This window comes from Mytilinidion resinicola (assembly GCF_010093595.1).
Source record: "Mytilinidion resinicola strain CBS 304.34 unplaced genomic scaffold BDZ99scaffold_1, whole genome shotgun sequence".
Taxonomy (NCBI): Eukaryota; Fungi; Ascomycota; class Dothideomycetes; order Mytilinidiales; family Mytilinidiaceae; genus Mytilinidion; species Mytilinidion resinicola.
The window spans coordinates 907,908-928,133 of NW_022985437.1; the positions used below are offsets into that span (position 1 = coordinate 907,908).

A 20,226-nucleotide genomic window follows, 5' to 3' on the forward strand; every position below is an offset into this window, starting at 1 on the left:
TAGTGGGTTTACGCTTCAACCCGCAAAAACATGCTGTGGCATGCTTTCCCTACATCAAAGTCTCTTTGCGCGGTTCCGGCCAGCTCGAAATTCCTTGCTTCCTCCCTCCAAAAGCATTATCCCTGAACGATTCATCCGCAGACATTACCGTCAGTCTCTGACGTGGGACCTTACTCTCCTAGGAATTCGAGGTTAATATCCAACACCAGCAACGCTAATGTCAACGCTCGCATTAGCACGCGTACTCCGCACAGTCGGGTGCTTTACAAATTGTAAACACATCAGCAACATCAGCACAGCCTCATTAACCCTCTAGTGGCCTTTCTTGACTAAAGAAATAGGAGTAACCAAATCATTCTCGCTATCGTGCATATCCCGAAAGCCGCCTGCGATAACATTGCTCTATACTAGTTCAACAAATTGAACGAAAGCGTTTCTAAGCAAGCCAAAAGCGTTCAATGGGACCCTACGCAGCCTTGCAGACATGAAATCGCCATCTGGTCTCTGTTAATTGCAGGGTGGAGAACGTACGCCAGACATATTGAATTTCTGGACACTCGCCTTTGAAAGACAAAATATCTCAACAATGCTATTGTTCGTATCCTTTGTTCTCAAAGACATTCGATGTTCATGACTTTCGCCATCATTAATACTTCTTTCATCTCTCTTGTACTTCTCAAAGCCTCCACTACTGTCGCAGCAAACAAAGAACTGACACAAAGCAATTGTCTCAGCACTGAAATATCTCCACTTTCTGAGTCGATGCTGGCTAAAATCCCGTGTCTGAAGGACTCTTGCTTACTTGAATGCTACGATCACGACAGTCGAGCATACCATCTCCTCTACAGCGATATTGCTACTTTGCTACGCGAAGATACTGTTACTGATAGGCAGTAGACGCCTGAAACGACCGACTGGCTCTACTAAGCCATATTGACGAGAAGGTTACTTTCCACCGGCGATCAGCATGGGTAAGAATGGAAGGCCCCCACCTGCGGGTGTCTGGAACCCTCGAGCTGGAAGATATGACCCGCGTAGAAATCCCCAAGGCCAGAGGAACGACAACCATAAAAGGAATGACCACAAGAAACAAAATAACAAGGGCAAAAAAGACGAGAAGAAGGAAAATAAAGAGAAGCAGCCAAAAGGCGATCCATGCGGGAACTGTTGGCTTTACGGGCACCCGACCGAGAGGTGTGTCGCTACCCTCATCGCAGAGGAAGACCGATGCGGTTGCACTAACCCTTACCATTTGCCCAGCAAATGCCCATGGGAAAAGAAGGTGGATAACGTCCCCAACGGCCTGACCATGCGACTAAACAAACTTCTAATCTGCGCGTGGTGCAAGGAGACTGGTACAACCCATAATGCAAGCAATTGCCCAATCAAGAAGAAATTTGAGGACGGCGCCAAGGAAAAAATATATGCCACCTATGACAAGTTCGCTTTCTGTGCTCACTGCGGTTCCAACCAACATCTGACCAAAGGCTGCCCTACAACTCAACGCAGACATAAGGAGCTTAAATGGGAAAACGGGATTTTACAGTGGGAGGCAAAATGGGAGGCGAAGAACATACTCAAAGAACCAAATCTCAGACGCCCCGAAATTGACGAGTACATGTGGTGCCACTTCTGTGAGGAATTCTACAAGAAAGAATTAAGCCACGGGCCTAATTACAAGAGTTGTCCAGATAGCGACGGTAAAACGGCATTCATTGATAACATACCGGTTTCTTTGAGAGGTGAATTCTTGAAGGAACCAGTCCAAACGATGAGTTTCGGACCGCGCGGCATAGAAAAAAACACCAATTCCACTGCCTTGACTGGCAACCAGCAGACCTTCGGCAACCAGCAAATCTTCGGCAACCAGATCATCGGCAACCAACACATCAAGATTGACGGAGATAAGTTGACAGTTCCTTGTCAACAGTGCGGGAAAGCGGAACTCGAATTCGACACTCGTTTCGTGTTGGAGCAGCGTCAATGCCGCAATTGCAACACCGTGATTAACCACCCCAAGAACCCGAACGCTAGACAGTTGCAAAACTCAGGTGATCCCTGGGGCTGGTTGAAAAAGGATTCGGATACTCAACCTGGCACCTACAAATTCGAATTCACTGTCGGTAACGAAATTGCTAAGAAAGAGGACGACAGGATGCGCCGCCCCTCCGACCAATTAGAGGTTCATCCCCATGAACTATGGCCAGTGGAACAACCACAATACGTAGACTCTAACGTTGGCTTGCTGGAGAGGTTCAATCAGCCAGGAAACGACCAGACTTACTTTCCTTCCCGCAAGCACCGGGTCGGACCTACCGATTGGTGGGTTGCAAGTAATGCCGGTGCGGCGATCAATATATACGCAAGGGATGGGAAGGTTATTGGATGCCGGACATGTGGCTGCAAAATGACCATGATGGATGGCGATTATGATAACGACGTTGTCATGACCTCTACAGGACTTGCGAATGTGTTTGGATGCGCCTGGGGCTATATGAAGTGGAACAGCATTGCAGGGAATGACTGCGGCTGCGTTGGAATTGCGGGGCACAAAAAAGAGTGGCTCATGATACCTGTTGATGACCTGTAGGGTAAGGTAAGTATGGTGGATGCTGTAAGTGACTGGCTTTAGTGTTTATCAGTAGTAGCGTTGCAGCGTCCTTGAGCATTAATTCGGTTTTCACTTTTTCTCGATATTGCATAATCTCAGCTGAAATCCACATCGAAGATTAGTAACTAGCCAATCTCAATTCCTCAATCTCAATTCCCCTTAAACATTGCACGCCAGGTTCCCCTTTTTTTCAGGTACAAATCCATTCCCAACCTTCCGCAACCTCCCAAAACCACCCTCACTCCACCACCCTCCCAAACCCAAACCCTCTCACCCCATTACTAACCCACATCCCCTCCCCCACCCTCACCGTCTCCGCCAACACCGGCTCCTCCATACACAGCCCCTTCCCCAGCGCCCACCGCCTCGTCGTGCCCCGCTGCCCGCCACTCCCCACCTTCGCGCTCCGTACACTATGCCCCCAGCGGCCCGGGAACGGCGTGCGCAACTCCCCTTCGTCCTTCCCCGGCAACCCGCCGTCCCCAACATCCCCCGGCTTGACTTCTTCAGCGTACCGCCCCGCCGGCACGCCCACCGGCGGCGTCACCCACCGGCCCCCGCGGAACAGGTACAGCGACGTCATGCTCCCCTCCGTCAGCTCGTCGCACGGGTTGCGCAGCATGACTTCCACGAGCGCGGGCTGGGAGGAGTAGGCGGGCGGGGGCAGGGCGCGGGTGCGGGAGGAGTCGTAGTGCGTGCGCTCGGTCGTCTTGAGGGAGGTGAAGGGCGTGATTGAGGTGGGGAGGGGGTCGAGTTTCAGGGTCCAGGTTGGCGGTTGGAGGTCTGGTGGGGAAGAGGCTGGGAGGGAGTCCGTGGGGCCGAGGGTTAGGGCGCCGCCAGTTCGTGGGGAGGGTTTGAAGGTGTTGGCTGGATGTGGGGGTGAGGGGGGAGTAGGGGGTGTGAAAGAGGGCGGGTAGAGCGTTGATAGGGGCACGGCGGGGACGGGGGAGAGCTCGACGGAGAGGGCGGCGGTGATGGAGAAGAGGATGCGGATCTTGATGGTTTGGTTAGCTACGCTTCTAGCAAGAATGGAAATAACGGTTCTAGTCTTTCGCAAAGGTCATACTTTTAAAGGTCCTTCGGTTCCCGTGCTCTTCTGATACTCCACCACCTTCTCGAGAAGCGTGTCAGCGAGCGCCTGCCCGTCTTCAAGCTTCTTGGCCACTTCGCTCCATTCAAAGTGTTGCGCGGCTTCTAGCATGCGGTCGCGGTGGTACACGAGCATGTAGAAGGGGCTTGGGGAGGAGAAGCTGAAGTCTGGGGAGCTGTTTTCGGCGCTTTGGAGGAGGGAGGGGTCGTAGCGGAGGGAGGTGAAGAGCTCGAAGGTGGGTGATGATGTGGCCATCTTGGGTCTGGTTCAAAGCGTGTTCGTGGAGGTTTTATTTACTGGAGGTGTTACTTGATACTCGGAGATTTCGAGTCCGAAGTCGGATAGGTGCAGATGCAGACGTGGCGGCCGCGGATACCTATGCACGCGGGGCATGGAAAAGGTGGCACACTCATCAAGTACTCTGCCTGTGTGTACACCTGTCTACCACTGCTTGGATTGCTTCAATGCATTTTCAAGAATCTAAAGAAGATAGAAACTCTTCGCCTTGGGCTATATGGAAACTTGTTGACGCAACCCAAGCAGTGGTAGACAGGTGTACACACGGGCAGAGTACTTGATGAGCGTGCCACCTTTTTCATGCCCAGCATGCTATGATTGAGGTAGACAAATGCGACAAACGGTGACGAGAGAATTTCAATTCCAATGTGAGAAGAGCCCCAAATGGAGCAATAGACCTAGACATGCTGGAAAAGGACATTGACAGGGGTGATCGTATGGAAGTTTTCCATCACGTGACCTCGAATCGAAGGTATCGCTCCATGGCTCTTAGAAAGTACTTGATGATGGAGTTTGAGGCACTTTGCGGGACCGTAGTGAAGATAAGAGACCACGCACCTTGTTGAAGACAGTTCATTGCCTGTACGAAGTAAACAGCGTTGTGGAGGCGAGAGGCTCCCCTTCTTTTTGACGACGTAATTCCAGTGCTTGGCAGCAAGCTCCAACTCCTTAGGAAATTTAACAGCCACTCGTACCAGCTCTCTTGTCCAACAGCCATCACCAGCCATCACCTTTCTTTCCTCCCCGCTGCGCCTGTTCTTGACTTTTGTTCAGGAACGCGCCTTTTAATTCCTGTCTAGCTTTTAGTTCCTCCTTTAGCACCATGTCGCTCCCAATCCCCCGAGAGCCTCGGCCAATCCCCCTCGAAGAGATTCCAGCACCGCCGTCATCGCTCTGGGACAGATTATCGACATGGGCGAGCGAACATAAGGGTGTGGTCTATACCATCGCGGGTGTGACGCTGGTGGTGACTGCTGCGGGAACGATATACTACCTGTCTGATAGCGGGAAAGGCGCGACGACGCCGGGGACGCCCTCGAAGAGGAAGAGCAAGAAGGATCGCAAGAAGGCGAAGAAGGAGGCGGAGGAACCTGCAAAAGAGGAGCCCAAGACAGGTAGCCCACACTATGGCCGATGCGACTGATGGATGACGAAGGCTAATCAGGAGACAGAGGCGAAAAAGCCTTCAGTGACAGTCGAGACTGAGGATGAATTGCCCCAGGTGGATGAGAGCACTGTTGGCGCGCTGACCGTTGAGGTTGCCTCACTCTGTTAGAATTTTGGGCATTGCTAACGCAGACCAGGAGCGCAAAGACTACGCGGCGAAGCTCAAGGCTGCCGGTAACAAGGCCTATGGCTCTAAGGACTACAACAAGGCCATCGATCTCTATGGGAAAGCCATTCTATGCAAACAGGACCCTGTCTTCTACTCCAACCGTGCCGCTTGCTGGAATGCCATGTCGGATTGGGATAAGGTCATCGAGGATACAACTGCGGCTATCAACTTGGACAACGAATACGTGAAGGCGTTGAACCGGCGAGCGAACGCATACGAGCAGGTCGACCGATTTAGCGAGGCCCTACTTGATTATACCGCTAGCTGCATCATCGATGGGTTCCGCAACGAATCGAGCGCCCAGAGCGTTGAGAGGCTTCTTAAGAAGGTCGCAGAAGCCAAAGGTCGCGCTATCCTGGAAGGCAAGGAGAAGAAGCTTCCCAGTCCCACGTTTGTCACAAACTATCTACAGAGTTTCCGGCCCAAGCCCCCACCAGCAGGACTGGAAGAGGACGAGCAGCTCGCCGTGGACTCTGGGCCAGGGCAATTGAGGATTGGGCTCATCGGCCTGAGCAAAAAGACGGCAGAGGGATATGCGGATGCTGCAGATGCCTTTGACGAGGCCCTGAAGTATGACGATAACGGAGAGTACGAGGCGTTCGCGTACAACATGCGAGGAACTTTCCGGTACCTGAAGGGAGATAACCAGGACGCACTAGCAGACTTAACCAGGTCTGTAGAGCTGGACCCGTCGTTGACACAGAGCTTCATCAAGCGCGCGAGCATGCATCTGGAACTAGGTATGTTTGAATTCAATTTCTGGGGAAATCCCAGCTAACATTTCGTAGGCAATAGGGACGCAGCCGCACAGGATTTTGAGCAAGCGATGGAGCAGAACAAGGAAGATCCCGACATCTACTACCACCGTGCCCAGCTTCACTTTATTCTCAGCGAGTTCGCGGAAGCGGCCAAGGACTATCAGAAATCTATCGATCTCGACAAGGACTTCATCTTCTCACACATTCAGCTCGGCGTCACACAGTACAAGATGGGATCTATTGCGTCATCAATGGCCACGTTCCGACGATGCATGAAGAATTTTGATAAGGTCCCAGATGTGTACAACTACTATGGCGAGCTTCTGCTAGACCAGCAAAAGTACCAGGAGGCCATCGAGAAGTTTGATACTGCTGTGGACATGGAGAAGGCCACTAAGCCTCTTGGAATGAACGTTTTGCCCCTCATTAACAAGGCTCTCGCGCTGTTCCAGTGGAAGCAGGATTTCTCGGAGGCGGAGAAGCTCTGCCAGAAGGCCTTGATCATTGATCCGGAGTGCGATATTGCTGTGGCCACGATGGCCCAGCTCCTCCTGCAGCAAGGCAAGGTCACAGACGCTCTAAAATACTTTGAGCGGGCAGCAGAGCTGTCGAGGACGGAGGGTGAGATTGTGAACGCTCTTTCATACGCCGAGGCTACCCGGACTCAACTTGAGGTAAGTTCTTTTTAATGAACTATTCTCTATTTTTACGAACAATTGGCTTACCCTCTCTTCACAGGTCCAAGAAAAGTACCCACAACTAGCTGCCAAGCTCCACGGCATGATGCCCGGAGGTGCGCTGCGGTAAGCAGGAAGTAGAATTCGCATCTCCTGCCGAGAGCATAAAAAATCCTAATATTTCGGGCACGTTAATCTGGTTGCCCGCGACTGCCCCCCCTTTTCAACCTGTATTTATCCATCTCTTCTCTTGCTTGATAGCGAGACCTTATCCTTAGGTCGGCCGTGGTGTTGGGTTGCTCCTTTGCGTGTGCTTAGCTGGACTGTTTGGCGGATATGGGTCTGAGTGGCACCGTGTGGTAAGCGGGTAGACGAGTGATGATACATGGGAGGATATGGATGTTGCGTCGGTCGTTGTGTAAAATATGGTGATGTTATGGGGGTTGGGGAGGATAGGATGGGTGCACAGATGAAAACGTGCCTGGTAATATATTCGGTGACTCTACTCTTACTGTGCTGTGAACGGTAATGACGTCTCTTGTAACATGACGGTTGGTGATAGAGAGCTTCGGTGAATTAATTTTCCCGGCTATCAAAGGCACGCATGTAATATAGAAGCACCAGCAGACATGAACGTGATGTATTTACACATGTTTACTGCGTTGGATATTGGGCTTTGGAATTGTCCTGCTGGGCGAGCTTTTATCAACTGCCTGTCCAGGCAAGCTTCTCAAATATACAGAATAGAGCATATGTCGGCATATCAAACAGAGACTATTGGGAGATGAAGGGTATATCCCGTCAACACCCAGTTCCATCTATCACGGCTCCGGAAGATCAGGTAGACTGCGGTCCGAGGCACTCCACGGCTGGCAATATTGCAGCATCACAACACGCCACCAGAGCACCAGAAGAAGAGCAGTTCCTGGTCCGAGGCCGCCAAGCGTCCATCGTTTGTGTGACACTGCCAGATGAAGTGGTCCGCGGCCGGAAGCGGGCAGTGCGCATCATTCCAGGCCGACAGCGATCCGGCCGTGATGGCTGACGTCAAATGAGAAAGGTGGCGGCTGAGAGAGCCATGGAGCTGGCTGCCCAGCTGAGGCCGCCCAAGCATCGCGGTGGTTGCTGTGGTGGTGTGGGGTGGGGACTTGATGGAGTAGAAGACGCAACAGAAGCATCGCCGTCATGTGCAAGGCCCGCGGCCAAGTGGCTGTGATTCGCCGCGGGCTTCTCCAGCTTGTGCATCCCAGGGAAAGCGGGGCCATGCTCGCTGCAACATTCCAGGGCGCAGAAGTGAGGGGAAGCTCCCTCTGTCACTCACAGCTGCCATGTTGCTGAGAGGTACCACCCCGTATTAGACCAGACACAGACTCTCTCCCGCGTGTTCCCCAACACATCATCACCCCGACGCCCCTCGCGCCCGCCCTCCCAGAGCTTCACTTCACCGCGCTTTGCTTTGCTTTGCTTTGCTTCTGTCAATCCCCGCCTCAATCGCTCTCTTGCTCTCTTGCTTCGTCAACCCCCTCACCACCGGCACAATGCTTGCACGACGCCTGACCCCGCGTGTTCGCAATGCCGTCCCCTCGTCACAGCCCGCTGTCGTCGTTTCTCGCTCCTTCAGTGCTCTTCCTGCAGCCCAGGGCCCGGCGAGAGCTCCAGCTCTCGCCGACATCACACCGGACGCCGCGCCGAAGTTCGACGCCCGGCAGAAGGAATTTCGTGAGAGCCTGGTCGCCGCGCAGAAGCAGAGGGAGCAGCAACTGAGTCAGTCCCCCTCCTCTCCCCATAGTAGTCTGTCTGCGTCTAGCACGAACGGTGGGCCCCCTCTTGTTAGCGATTCACTTGGCTCACTTACTGCGTCTCATGCAGAAGAAGCACGCGCCCGCGAAGCTCAAGAAGGCTCCAAGAAGAAGACCGGCGCTCTTACCTCGCTCATCTACGGCACACCCGAGGGCCGCGAGCTCGACAAGGACATCGAGCGGAGCTTCTCCCAAGTCTTGGCGAGAGGCAAATACGTCCATTCCATCGTCTTCCACGATGTCAAGCCCGACAAGGTGGACGAGTACACCGAGCTCGTTGGAAAGTGGTATCCGAGGATGGCAGACATGCCCGAGAACAAGGTCCATCTCGTGGGCAGCTGGCGGACAGAGGTTGGAGACTGCGACACATTCGGTACGTCAACATCCTCGGCTTGGGCCATCTTTCACACGCGTTGGCTACTGCCACGAGACCTCCGCGGATACTCTGCATGATCTCTTCTCCAGTCACCCTAAATCGGTGTCGGGAATTGGCATCATAAACACTATCCTTGCGAATCCCCTGGTGGCTGCAAGTAATTTGACTTCGCTAACACTTTCCAGTGCATATCTGGGAGTACCAGCGGTACCATGGCTACCATGCCTCCCTAAACGCCATTCAACATCACCCCGAATTCCCAGAGTTTGACGCGAAGCTCAAGACCCTCATAAACTCGAAGCGAACCTCCCTCATGCAAGAATTCTCCTTCTGGCCCACCACATCTCCACGCCAACTAGGTGGACTCTTCGAACTGCGGTCATACACATTGCACCCTGGCAATCTTCTGGAGTGGGAGACACATTGGCGCAAGGGCCTTAAGGCCCGTAGAGAGGTCATGGAGGGCGTAGGAGCTTGGTTCGTGCAGATTGGCGAGCTCAACACCGTGCACCATCTATGGCAGTTTGCAGATCTGGAAGAGAGGAAGGTCCGGCGCGAACAGAGTTGGGGAGTCGAGGGCTGGGGTGAGACTGTCCACAAGACAGTCCCTCTGATTCAGACAATGAAGAGCAGGATCTTGATCCCGTGCCCGTGGAGCGCGGTTGCATGAGGCGGACGCTGCAATGGATGTGGGATAGGCCCAGTACTAGATATGGAACATGTCTATGAGAAAGCCAGCAGTCCGTGAAGGCAAGGGACAGCTGTGGGAAACTCGATTACACCTGGAATGACAGCAGGCGAGAGACACAGGACGATAGTCAGTGTAGATTAGGAGCCACAGCGATATTCCCGGAAACAGCACCGGTATCGAACTATGATAGCATTGGTACTGAACAAATATATACCAGCTACAACGAAGCTTCTGCTATGCTAGCTGTTGAGTCGTCGTGCTGGCCTGATTTTTTATGTTGTTGCAAGCCGCCCCACGTGCGTCATCGGAACGACGAAACGCGGAGGTGAACGCGAAAACTGGAAACCCAACCACCAAGAAATATCGCGCACCTGTACCCTCTCTCACCACCTTCCCTCCTCGCATTGCTAACTACGACTATTTGATCTGTATTGTAGCAGTCATTCACGATGGTTTACATCCGACAGGACAAGCTCCCGAGGCTCAAAGAGTACAAGTACTCGGGAGTCGACCATAGCCCTGTGTCCAAGTATATTATGAAGCCGTTCTACAACAATGTAGTCATCAAGTGTTTCCCTTTAAGTATGGCGTAAGTAGTATACTCTTCTAGGAATGTTCTCCTGCGATTCCTTCGAATAGGGATATCAAAAAGGAATTCTGCTAACCTTACTACAGGCCGAACTTGGTATGCATCCTTTACACTATTCCTCGAGTGACGATCTTGCACCTCATACACGAACGAGCTACACCGAACCACATGCTGATAGGTTTGCCTTGCACTAGATCACCCTTACCGGCTTCAGCTTCGTCATTGCCAATTTCCTCACCCTCCTGTGGTACACACCTGGCCTGGACCAGGACTGCCCTCCGTGGGTGTATGCGAGTTGGTCGATAGGACTATTCCTATACCAAACATTTGATGCGGTCGATGGCACACAGGCCAGGAGGACAGGCCAAAGTGGGCCTTTGGGCGAGCTGTTCGATCATGGTGGGGCATAATGGTAGCTTGAACGAGTGTCGGAAGGCGGCTAACGATATTATCAGGTGTCGACGCTCTCAACACAACTCTTGAATGTCTGATATTCTCCGCCTGCATGAACTTGGGCCAAGGATGGAAGTCGATGTTGGTACTCTTCGGCTGTGAGTGTATGATCCTCTCCATTCGTCGAATTCATTACTGACGATACAACAGCTTCTTTGACTTTCTATGTGCAAACTTGGGACGAATACCACACGCATACCTTGACTCTCGGTGTCATCTCTGGTCCGGTCGAAGGCTTACTCATTCTGTGCACTGTTTACGGTTTCACCGCGTACGTCGGAGGCGGGAGCTTCTGGCAGCAGTCACTGTTCCAGACCGTTGGCATACCACACCTCAGCATCATCCCTGACTACATCTACAATCTTGCCTGGGATGAATGGTACATGGTCCAAGGCGGCTCCGTTCTGGTGTTCAACACGATCTCCAGGTAAGTCTCCGCACTACGTCCCTCGCCCCTGATAGCTTCTAAAATATGACAGCGCCCAGAACGTCATGAAAGCCCGCCGCGAACGTGGTCAGAAAGCCCGTGTCGCCCTCATTGGTCTCGCACCATTCTTCACCGTCTGGACCCTTGTTCCCATCTACCTGAAGCTGCAACCCGACATCCTGCACCACCATTTGGTCCCTTTCATCTTCTTCATCGGCCTCATCAACGCCTACTCTGTCGGCCGCATGATCGTCTCGCACCTTACCAAGTCTCGCTTCCCCCGTGGCAACGTCCTCATCTTCCCCCTGGCTTACGGCGTCATCGACTCGCTGGGCCCATTCCTGCAGCAGAAGGTAGGCTTCGGGTGGCCCAGCGCACTCGGTGACGGTACCTACCAGGTCGCCTTTGTGTTCTTGTGCCTGGGTTTTGGGATTGGTGTTCATGGAAGCTTCGTCGTTGATGTCATTTTCGCTATTTGCGATTATCTAGATATTTGGTGTTTGACGATCAAGTATCCCAAGGTTGAGGGACAGGAAGCGAAGAAAGAGAAGTAGGTTGCGTAGAAGAGTACCTTCTTGCTTTAGTTCTATGGCGGGTAGATTGGTCTCTAGAAAGCGGGTGATTCTGTAATCCGGATGTGTGCGTTGATTAGGGCGGAACTCTAGTGTTGGACGAGCGGGCGTTTGGTGATTTGGCGAATCCGAAAACCTTTCATGGTTGGCGCTATTGGAGGCGGTACATTCCCTTGAATTAGTAGATCTCATTAATTAAAGAGTATCTACTCGTTGTTAAATGTCGAAAGCACGGCCTCATAATATCATATCGGGGACCAGGGGCGCGACTGCAAAGCTCCGACGATTATATAAGCAGTATTCCGTCTCAACCTCAACCGAACCCTTCCACTGGACAACTTTCATCGCCCTCCATCAATGCAGGTGGCACCCATTTCCAAGCCCAGTCCATGTAGGTTCCTCGTTCTGCGTTACCTCGTATATAAGGCTAGTGAACGTGAGTTAAATTCCAAGCACGTGTTCATATCTGGGTCGTTTCACGCGATTTGGAGGCACGCGATTTGGAGGCACGCGATTGTGTTGCACTCTTGCCTATGGCCAGGCGTCTTGATCGTGAACACATCTTCCTGTACTGGACGTACCTAAGAAATCCATGTTTCTCTGCTTAAATTGGTGGCTCGCAAAGACCGTCCTGTTGAGTATATAGTAGGTCCTCGTTCATATCAGGTCACGTCTCAAGGGTCATCTCGGTTTGCTTCGGTACTGGCGACGCACTTGGAAGACTTCTGTGTATATCTTCTTTCTTGCTAATGCCCGTCTGTGGTGTTGCAAGGTTTTGAGAAAATCCTGGAGCAATAGGCTGCCAGGCCCATGTGTGTACAACTCTCTGCGACCGCCTGAGGTGGCTTAGAGAGGTCACCGATTATTTAGAACACTGAAAACTCCTCTCGTTTGAACTCCAACAAGTGCTTTGAGGTACCACAGGCAGCGGTGAAAGACTGTCCACGAAGATAGTACGAAGCACTGCGTAGAGGACGCGTCCAGAGTCCTTTCGAACGTTGTGGGTTCCCCGAGACTGATCACTTCTTCACCGAAGCGACTGTACGGTAGCCTGTTTGCGCGTCCACCGCAACGCGTCATATCTTTCTTAAGCTCAACCCATTCTCTCCTTCATCCTCTCATCTCACTCCCCCTCAACGCCTTTCTTAGCGCGGCAATGCAGAGCCACTGAAATAGGTGTACGATCACTCTTCGCTCGTTTTGGTCTTCGGACTTTTCGATCTACAATGAACAGCTTCAATATGGCCAGCGCTCTCCAGCTCGCAGGCGCCCAGGTGGCTAGCACGGGCGACGCAACCGGAACAAGCACTTTCATTCTAGAATCCATCATCCCAGGGTTTTCCATCATGCGCCAGCTATTCCTCCAGTATTTCCGGTACGACATCACGTCTCTGGTGACGCGCGCTATCTTTTTCGCCATGGCTACCCAGGCCGGAAGATACTTAGAGGAAGGCATCAAGGATCTCCTTCTTAGATTCTGCTGTGCTTCAGTTACCATCTCTCCCAACGACCGATTGTACCGTGAGGTGACCAGTTGGATGGCTGTTCACGTCATCGAGAAGGGAGCTCTTCACATGGCCGCCAAGTCGAGCAAGAACGACGACACTGCGAACGACCCGTATCGCAAGTATAATGCGCTGTACGGAGCTACGCAAATCTACGCCTACAACCCATCCGACTTTGATGAGAATACTCCACCTGTTACATACTCGCCTTCAATCGGCACGCAGTGGTTCTGGTATGGATTTCGTCCATTCATGTACGCGCAGTACGGCAGCGGTAGGAACGGTATGTTCTACGGAAAAGATTGTGGAGATATTGTCATATACTCTCTCGGCAGGACTACCGCGCCTCTCAAGCGCTTCATCCAGGAATGCAAGGACTTCGAGGAGAAGACGCGCAATGCGCTAACAACCATCCATATCAAGAGCGGGGCACGGAGCGGATCTATTTGGTCGGATCCCATCCTGAAGCCAGATAGGCCGCTGGATACAATTGACATGGATGAGACACTCAAGAATGCCCTTATCGAGGATTTTCACGGCTATCTTCACCCTACAGCCAGACGCTCTTACGGCCGCCGCGGTATTCCGTATCGCCGAGGATATCTCTTCTACGGCCCTCCAGGCACCGGCAAGACGTCTATGTGTTTCGCATTAGCCGGACACTTCAAATTGGAGCTCTATACCCTTTCTGGCCAAGGCTTGCAGGACTATGAGCTCGACCAGTTGTTCACCGCGCTTCCTCCTAAATGCATCGTCTTATTGGAGGACATCGACTCCGCCGGTATCACCCGGGAGCACAACAACGAATCCATGCCCGAGACGGAGCAACCGCAAAATCAGAACTCTAGGATGAATTTGACTCGGGTCACGCTAAGTGGACTGCTTAATGCTATCGATGGAACTACCTCCCAAGAAGGCCGCGTCCTCATCATGACCACTAACACTCCGGAAAAACTCGACAAGGCTCTTATCCGTCCAGGCCGCATTGATCAGATGGTTTATTTCGGCCCTGTGACAAAGAAGAACGCAGAGAGTATCTTTATGCGCATGTTCTCCCGGGACAGGAACGGCGACGAAGAGCACGCAATCTGGTTGGTGGACACGAAACTGAGCGAGAAAGACCTTCGGGAGATGGCTGTAGAGTTCTCAAAGAAATTCCCAGAAGGTCAGATCACGCCTGCCGAAGTGCAAGGCTTTCTTGTCAACACCAAAAGCCCCCACAAAGCGTTGGCGGAAGTCGAAGGCTGGATCGCAAAGACGTTGGAATCTAGAGATGGGTCCAAAGCGTTTGAGAAGATGGAGATCAAGACTGGAGAACCCTCTGAGCCTTCGAAAGACAGCACCAAGGCCGAAGCAAGCAGCAGCGGACTGAAGATCGGTACCGTGGGAAAGGCCAAAGAAGCTGCTGTTGAGTCGACTGAGTCATCACCAAAAAAGACTGGACTCGAAGGATCAGGCGCCGTGTCTCAAGGTTTCTTGCCTACCTGGGAAGCGTACAAGATGCGAGCATCCGAGGGTACCCCAAGCGTTGCGACTGACCCTCTTACTGAGGAAGATGACACCACGGCGGGCGCGGAGTCGGTCACGGAGAGCCTGCACACACTGAAGTCGTTGTAAGGTACATGTATCACAAACCCCCATTTCTTCCCTTAGCACCAACACTCAAATACCCAGATCTTTAGAGGAAACGTATATTGACATAGCATAGTCTGTTCCTTAGCGGTACGGACAGGGCACTTTTTTGGCCCTGAGCAACCACCCGGCGGCAGTTACTTTGGTGAAAACTTGGGATTTTGCTAGTAAAGGGAACTGGCCTCTGGATAGCTCACCAGTTACTAAAACTCCTAATAACAACTAGCAATGCTAATGTTGAATCTTGGAACCTCGGCTAGGCCATTCGTGATGATGTGTACAGTACTAGGCCATGATTTTAGCAACATCGATATAACACTGCACCGCCTCCCCTCTTGCTCACCGGACACCGCCATGAGGAGTAGCCTGGCTGTTACCTAGCTGTGCAGTCAAGAGGTAGTCTAATTCTAACTGCATTAAGCTTAACATCTAATTTGGATTTTTGGAAGCCCATGGGGATACCCCAAGCAGTGGCAAACAGACGACCCAGGACTTTCTACCAAGACATCGCACGAGCAGCACACCAATATAGCATTGCATGGGCTCTGCCTTTGCTCACCGGACGCCATTGTGAGGAGTACCCTGGCTAGTACCTAGCTATTCATCCACGAGGCAGTCTGATTCCAATGGTATCAACCTTGACATCGTCTTCGGAGTTTACAGAGCCCTATAGGTACCCCAGCCAGTGGTAAAAGCATGTTCCAAGCATAATTGCAACAAGTTGCATCTCAATCAACAGGCTTAATATGCACCGGCGTCCTCCCCTCCACCCAAACCCCCACAGCCGCATTCCCCTTCTCATCCGCGATAAACTCCCCTCCCACGCCCTGTTCCCACTTATACTTCATCCCCGGCTTCAGCCTCTCAATGCTCAGGTAAAACGTGCCCTTTCCGGCGCCGTTATAGAGAACTAGATCCAAATCCTCTCCGCGGCTCCACGCTTTCGCGACTACGACCTCTGGGTAGGGCGCATCTGCCAGCAGCGGGCCCTGAAACGTGTGCTCCGGCGGCCCGTGGAGCAGCGTGTTGACGAACATGTTTGTGCCGTTGAAGCGCGCGTTGGCGAAGGCTGCGTTGTTCAGCGTGGAGTTGTTGGCGGCGTAGGTGCCGCCGCAGCCGTCGGAGAGGAGGGGCCCGGCGGCTGCGGAGACGGAAGCGGCGAGGTGGGAGGCTAGGTCTCGGTCGCCTTTTTCTTTGGCGGCCATGTAGACCCTATGGAGTTGGGTTAGTGGGATTCAGGAGCTGTGTGATGGAGGACAACGGCACGGGAGGGGCATGGCTTACCAGGTTTTCCCAGGCATTGCCTCGGGATGCATGGTGTATAGCCCAGCATCCACGTGGTCTCCAGCACCTAGTTTCAGACCAGTGGTCTTGCCCGTCTCGTCTCGCTCGGTGTGCTCTCTCTTCGTGATCGCCCACAGCTGCTCCGAGTATTCCGGAAACACAGCCGCGCATTGCACTGCTGTCGATGCAGTTACACACGCACCCGAGATAGGCATCTGAATACCAGCCAGCCCAGACCGAAGTGCCACGATGCTGCCGTCAGGAGTGGTGAAGTCGGAGTACCAGAGCTTTTTGAACTTTGGGAGGATATCGCGGAGGCGGTTGGTTTTGAAGAAGCGGTCGTAGACGAGGGCGCCTTGCATGCCATAAAGGTTCTAGAGCAAATCGTGTGAGAAAGAGACGGAAGAAGGAGGGTCGAGGTACGTACGCAGAGCGTGTAAACCCAGTTCGGCTCGCAAGCGTATAGGCAGAACCTCGCAGTCTCCCAGTTGTCCACCAGGGCGTCCATGATCGTATGGATAGAGTGCGGATAGGAGTGGAAAGGAGTGACTTTGAAGACTAGGCTTCCAGGTTTCGTGTATCGCAAGTCTCGAGTTGTGGACGTGTACATCATTAAAGCCATCATATACCATCCGGAGAGCATGATGCTGGGATGGGTCAGCGGTGTGCAATGATAAGTCATAAGGTTGGGCACATGAATGAAGCACTTCTTAGACTCCAGCTCAGCTCACTCAGCACCACTGTCAGAAGCACCCCAACTGCCGCGTCATCGGCCAGTCAAGGAATAACTCAGCTTCCACGGTGTCGAGCTTTACATCATTTCTAGGACTTAAGGACCCCGTATGAAGCAGGAAGATGGGGTGTGGATGAATGGCACGACTTACTTCTCCCACTTGATAGGATCCCAATTCAATGAATGGCGGCCCCAAAAGGCCTCCGTGGCCCAGTAGTAAAGCACGCTAGGCTGCAATACTTTCTCTAGAGCTGCCCTTTGCGCTTTGCTCAACGCACCGTGGTAGTTCGGCATGACCGAGCACTGTAGAGACGAGAGAGCGTACACGATTTGGTAGAGCGGGTATCTATAAGCTCCTTCTCTCCACTGGTCTCTATGTGTGAAGCCGTTCCATGAATCAAAAGGTTGTCTGGTAAGATTGATGAGGTATCGCATCGCACTGATCTCGTCGTCATTCAATTCGCGGGACCCCGGGACCTCCTCCTGGACCGTTGCCTTGCGGATCTGCTCGCAGTTGCGAACTTCGGTTTCGATGTACTTGTTTCGCTCGAGGCGCTGAGCTTCTTGGGAAGCGGCGTAGCTTCTATTTGTCTTGAAAGTAATGCCGAGGACTAAGAGACTAGCCGTAGCGGCTATGCCATAGGTAGCTTTCAGAAGAGAATCGCGCTCCATGTATCGCGCCTTGTAAGCCGCTATTGTAGCAGATCCAAGGTATATGCCGGCCGGGAACTGAACAACCCCAGCCCAGAACCAAAGAAAGATTGCAATCGGCGTGAATATCTGTTCAGGGTGTGAGATGTTTGTTTTCGAGGAGAAAGATCAACTAACCGTATTCATCATAAAAGCCAGGACTCCCCAACCCCCCAAAGCCAGATATCCAGCTCCAGGAAATACTGCCCAGAATTAGCTTTAGTGAAAAATAAATTTATATCTTGACATACCAAGACCAGCACCAAACGCTCGCACTGGGGCGGAATCCGAATAGAACCAGCAACCCGACCCCACCACTACAGCAGCTAGATACATCTTCAGCATCCTGTATGCCGTCCATCTCGTCACAGGTCCAAAGGCATCTTTCTTTGGGAATAAATAGGATTTAGCTTCAGCGTCGAGCTTCTTCCGTGTGGTTGGGGGCGCTCCATTGGCCTTGACGCCTCCATTCAACGATCCGTTCAACGCCGCCATCATTAGTGATATTACAGAAACCCGAAGGAGGGAAACTGGTCTTCGAAATGTGGAGATGGAAGAATGTATAGCAAGATGAAAAAAGGAAGCGATGATACTAAGATAGTTAGGAACGGAAATGAGAATTTCCGAAAGCCAACAGATCTAGCCAGCACGACCATGGATCCCGCAAAGGTCAATGAGTAAAATGGGAATGCGGGGATGCCTACCTAGGTAGCATGTTTTCTCCAAGGTAATTGATGATTCCTTCAAATTTGGATGAACTGCGGTGGACTCCCCCCGCATTTTCGATCCGACTCAGTGCACGCTGACTCCGCATCCTAAAATTTATGTGAAGAGCCTTCAGTCAGTACCTCGTTACCCGAGCGCTTAAATATCGGTTGTATCAATTGCTCGTGCGGTGTCTTGCTAGAACCTCTTGGGACATACGGAGGGTACTGCTAGAGGCACCCCTATGGGGCTTTACAAAACCCGAGTACGATGTCAAGGTTAATGCTGTTGATATTGGACTGCCTTTTGGCTGACTAGCTACCTATTAGCGGTGTCAAGTGATCAATGGCAAAGCCCGTGCAGTCTTATATCGCTGTGCCTAAGACTATGACCTATGAAGAAACCCACACTGAAGGTATTGCATTATCATCCACTGGTTCTCATATCAATGCTTCTAGTCCCACGAAGCCAAAAGCCCATGCCACAACCCACCATCCCGAGGCATTCGCCGGCCCCGGTTTCGCAGCTGCCCCGTCGCTTGAGACCCAGTATAGACCTCTGTTATAACGGTTGGGGCACCATTGGGCCCGGTAGTGGAGAGAGTCACTAGGGCGGTAGGTGAGACTATCGAGGTTATCAGGACCGGTGACCCATTCGACGCCGTTGCTGAGATTGTGACCACGAATAGAGGGGCGGTCTCCGGCAGTATGGTTGACGTTATCACGGTTAGTATCCAGTTTGGTGCGATTGTCGAGTATGTCTCGACGCTAGGAGGTATTGCAGGTATGATTGATGTTATTATGGTCGGTTCGCCATTTGGCACGTTCGTCGAGTAAATTACGGTGCTGGGAGGTGCTTCGGGTATAACTGACATGATCACGATTGGTTCACCGTTTGGTGCGGTCGTCGAATAGGTCACCACGCTAGGAGGTATCCCCTGCATGGTTGACGTTATTACGATTGGTGCGCCATTTGGCGCAGTCATCGAATATTTCACAATACCAGGCGCTGCTGTGATCTGGGGAGGGCTCAGTTCGGGAAGTGACGGCGTGACGCTTGGAGCGCTTTGAGTATCTGATGGAACTGTCTTGCTTCCTGGTGTTGCTGGCGGCTGCGGAACTGCAGGAGTTTGAAGAGGCTGGGAGGTAACTCCTGGGGTTTGAGAAGGCTGAGTAGATCCTGGTGGTGTGCTAGATCCACTAGGAGAGTTGCTTGGGACAGTGACGGTCCCGAGAACGTCGGCCTCAGCTGTTGTCTCGGTAAATGCAGTTGCAGTTAACTCCAATTCGCTCGTAATTGCTTGTATATTCGTCATGGACGTGCAATCCGTTACATGTTCTCCATCGAACTGCTCCACGACTGTACTCAGCGTGTCGAGATATGGTAATACGGGCGCAAAGAAGGTATAATCCTCGGAAAGAGGGAATACGAAGCTGGCTGGATTTGTCGTCGCTGGGAGTGTAAGCTTCCTGGAAGCGCTGATTTGCACGCATGTTGAAGTGGCAGCAAGCGACCCAGTTGTGAGTGACGCTGGTATATCGGCTCCGCCCTGGAATTGCTCTACGATGAGGTAGGCCGTCGGAGACGTCCGTTAAAATCAAAAGTCAGTAGGATGCCGTTTATATTTAACCGAGGTTTTCAGAGTAGGAGACTAACATGGTGACCCCATGGGTTACAGTTGTGCTACCGATGAAATTTTATGTTGTTGGCGGCAGAGATATTTAGGGGAATCGTAGAATAGCTTGTAGTATTTGTCCCGTTACACCAAGGTGTGACGACAGGTACCACAGTGCGAGTAACTGTCGGTACAGATCCACTGACAAAGTTGATTTGTGTGACTATCCATGCACCTATCGCGCAGCCAGTACATGGACTACTCTGATTCGCAAAGCTCTGTGAGCTTGCCTCGATTACAAGACTGACAAGACAGTTTAACGCCAGCAAGGCATGACTACTTTGGAGTACCCTCATGACCGGCCTGGAAAACTGATATTCGATGGA

The 20,226-nt window shown here is 52.3% G+C and overlaps 8 protein-coding genes across 8 annotated transcripts; 5 read left to right on the forward strand and 3 right to left on the reverse strand.

Annotated features, from left to right (window-relative positions):
• Window positions 1-1,264: 1,264 nt before the first annotated feature.
• Window positions 1,265-2,881, forward strand: BDZ99DRAFT_8262 (uncharacterized protein). Its single transcript, XM_033728937.1, has 2 exons — window positions 1,265-1,634; window positions 1,692-2,881. The coding sequence occupies exons 1-2, from the start codon at window positions 1,310-1,312 to the stop codon at window positions 2,588-2,590; spliced, it is 1,224 nt and encodes a 407-aa protein (XP_033584028.1). The 5' UTR covers window positions 1,265-1,309; the 3' UTR covers window positions 2,591-2,881.
• On the reverse strand, window positions 2,850-3,956 carry BDZ99DRAFT_375123 (uncharacterized protein; the record flags this gene model as incomplete). The annotated part of the gene is made up of 2 exons (XM_033714961.1): window positions 2,850-3,605; window positions 3,678-3,956. The coding sequence occupies 2 exons, from the start codon at window positions 3,954-3,956 to the stop codon at window positions 2,850-2,852; spliced, it is 1,035 nt and encodes a 344-aa protein (XP_033584029.1).
• Window positions 3,957-4,821: 865 nt separating this feature from the next.
• On the forward strand, window positions 4,822-7,167 carry BDZ99DRAFT_529257 (mitochondrial precursor protein; the record flags this gene model as incomplete). The annotated part of the gene is made up of 4 exons (XM_033726399.1): window positions 4,822-5,113; window positions 5,171-5,256; window positions 5,303-6,074; window positions 6,123-7,167. The coding sequence occupies 4 exons, from the start codon at window positions 4,822-4,824 to the stop codon at window positions 6,779-6,781; spliced, it is 1,809 nt and encodes a 602-aa protein (XP_033584030.1). The 3' UTR covers window positions 6,782-7,167.
• An 899-nt stretch (window positions 7,168-8,066) lies between these two features.
• Window positions 8,067-9,825, forward strand: BDZ99DRAFT_456868 (NIPSNAP-domain-containing protein). The gene is made up of 3 exons (XM_033718549.1): window positions 8,067-8,533; window positions 8,639-8,941; window positions 9,130-9,825. Exons 1-3 carry the CDS (start codon window positions 8,308-8,310, stop codon window positions 9,612-9,614), a joined length of 1,014 nt encoding a protein of 337 aa, XP_033584031.1. The 5' UTR covers window positions 8,067-8,307; the 3' UTR covers window positions 9,615-9,825.
• A 180-nt stretch (window positions 9,826-10,005) lies between these two features.
• On the forward strand, window positions 10,006-11,962 carry BDZ99DRAFT_456869 (Choline/ethanolaminephosphotransferase). Its single transcript, XM_033718550.1, has 6 exons — window positions 10,006-10,224; window positions 10,311-10,320; window positions 10,419-10,623; window positions 10,680-10,775; window positions 10,828-11,104; window positions 11,157-11,962. The coding sequence occupies exons 1-6, from the start codon at window positions 10,085-10,087 to the stop codon at window positions 11,656-11,658; spliced, it is 1,230 nt and encodes a 409-aa protein (XP_033584032.1). The 5' UTR covers window positions 10,006-10,084; the 3' UTR covers window positions 11,659-11,962.
• A 955-nt stretch (window positions 11,963-12,917) lies between these two features.
• On the forward strand, window positions 12,918-15,030 carry BDZ99DRAFT_492969 (P-loop containing nucleoside triphosphate hydrolase protein; the record flags this gene model as incomplete). The annotated part of the gene is made up of 1 exon (XM_033723197.1): window positions 12,918-15,030. One exon carries the CDS (start codon window positions 12,918-12,920, stop codon window positions 14,796-14,798), a length of 1,881 nt encoding a protein of 626 aa, XP_033584033.1. The 3' UTR covers window positions 14,799-15,030.
• A 511-nt stretch (window positions 15,031-15,541) lies between these two features.
• On the reverse strand, window positions 15,542-17,724 carry BDZ99DRAFT_430902 (uncharacterized protein; the record flags this gene model as incomplete). The annotated part of the gene is made up of 5 exons (XM_033717266.1): window positions 17,659-17,724; window positions 16,982-17,610; window positions 16,525-16,744; window positions 16,098-16,471; window positions 15,542-16,025 (listed from the first exon to the last, which is right to left on the reverse strand). The coding sequence occupies exons 1-5, from the start codon at window positions 17,668-17,670 to the stop codon at window positions 15,542-15,544; spliced, it is 1,719 nt and encodes a 572-aa protein (XP_033584034.1). The 5' UTR covers window positions 17,671-17,724.
• Window positions 17,725-18,679: 955 nt separating this feature from the next.
• BDZ99DRAFT_564875 (uncharacterized protein) lies at window positions 18,680-19,883 on the reverse strand (the record flags this gene model as incomplete). Its single annotated transcript, XM_033727407.1, has 2 exons — window positions 18,680-19,785; window positions 19,856-19,883. 2 exons carry the CDS (start codon window positions 19,881-19,883, stop codon window positions 18,680-18,682), a joined length of 1,134 nt encoding a protein of 377 aa, XP_033584035.1.
• Between the last annotated feature and the right edge of the window lie 343 nt (window positions 19,884-20,226).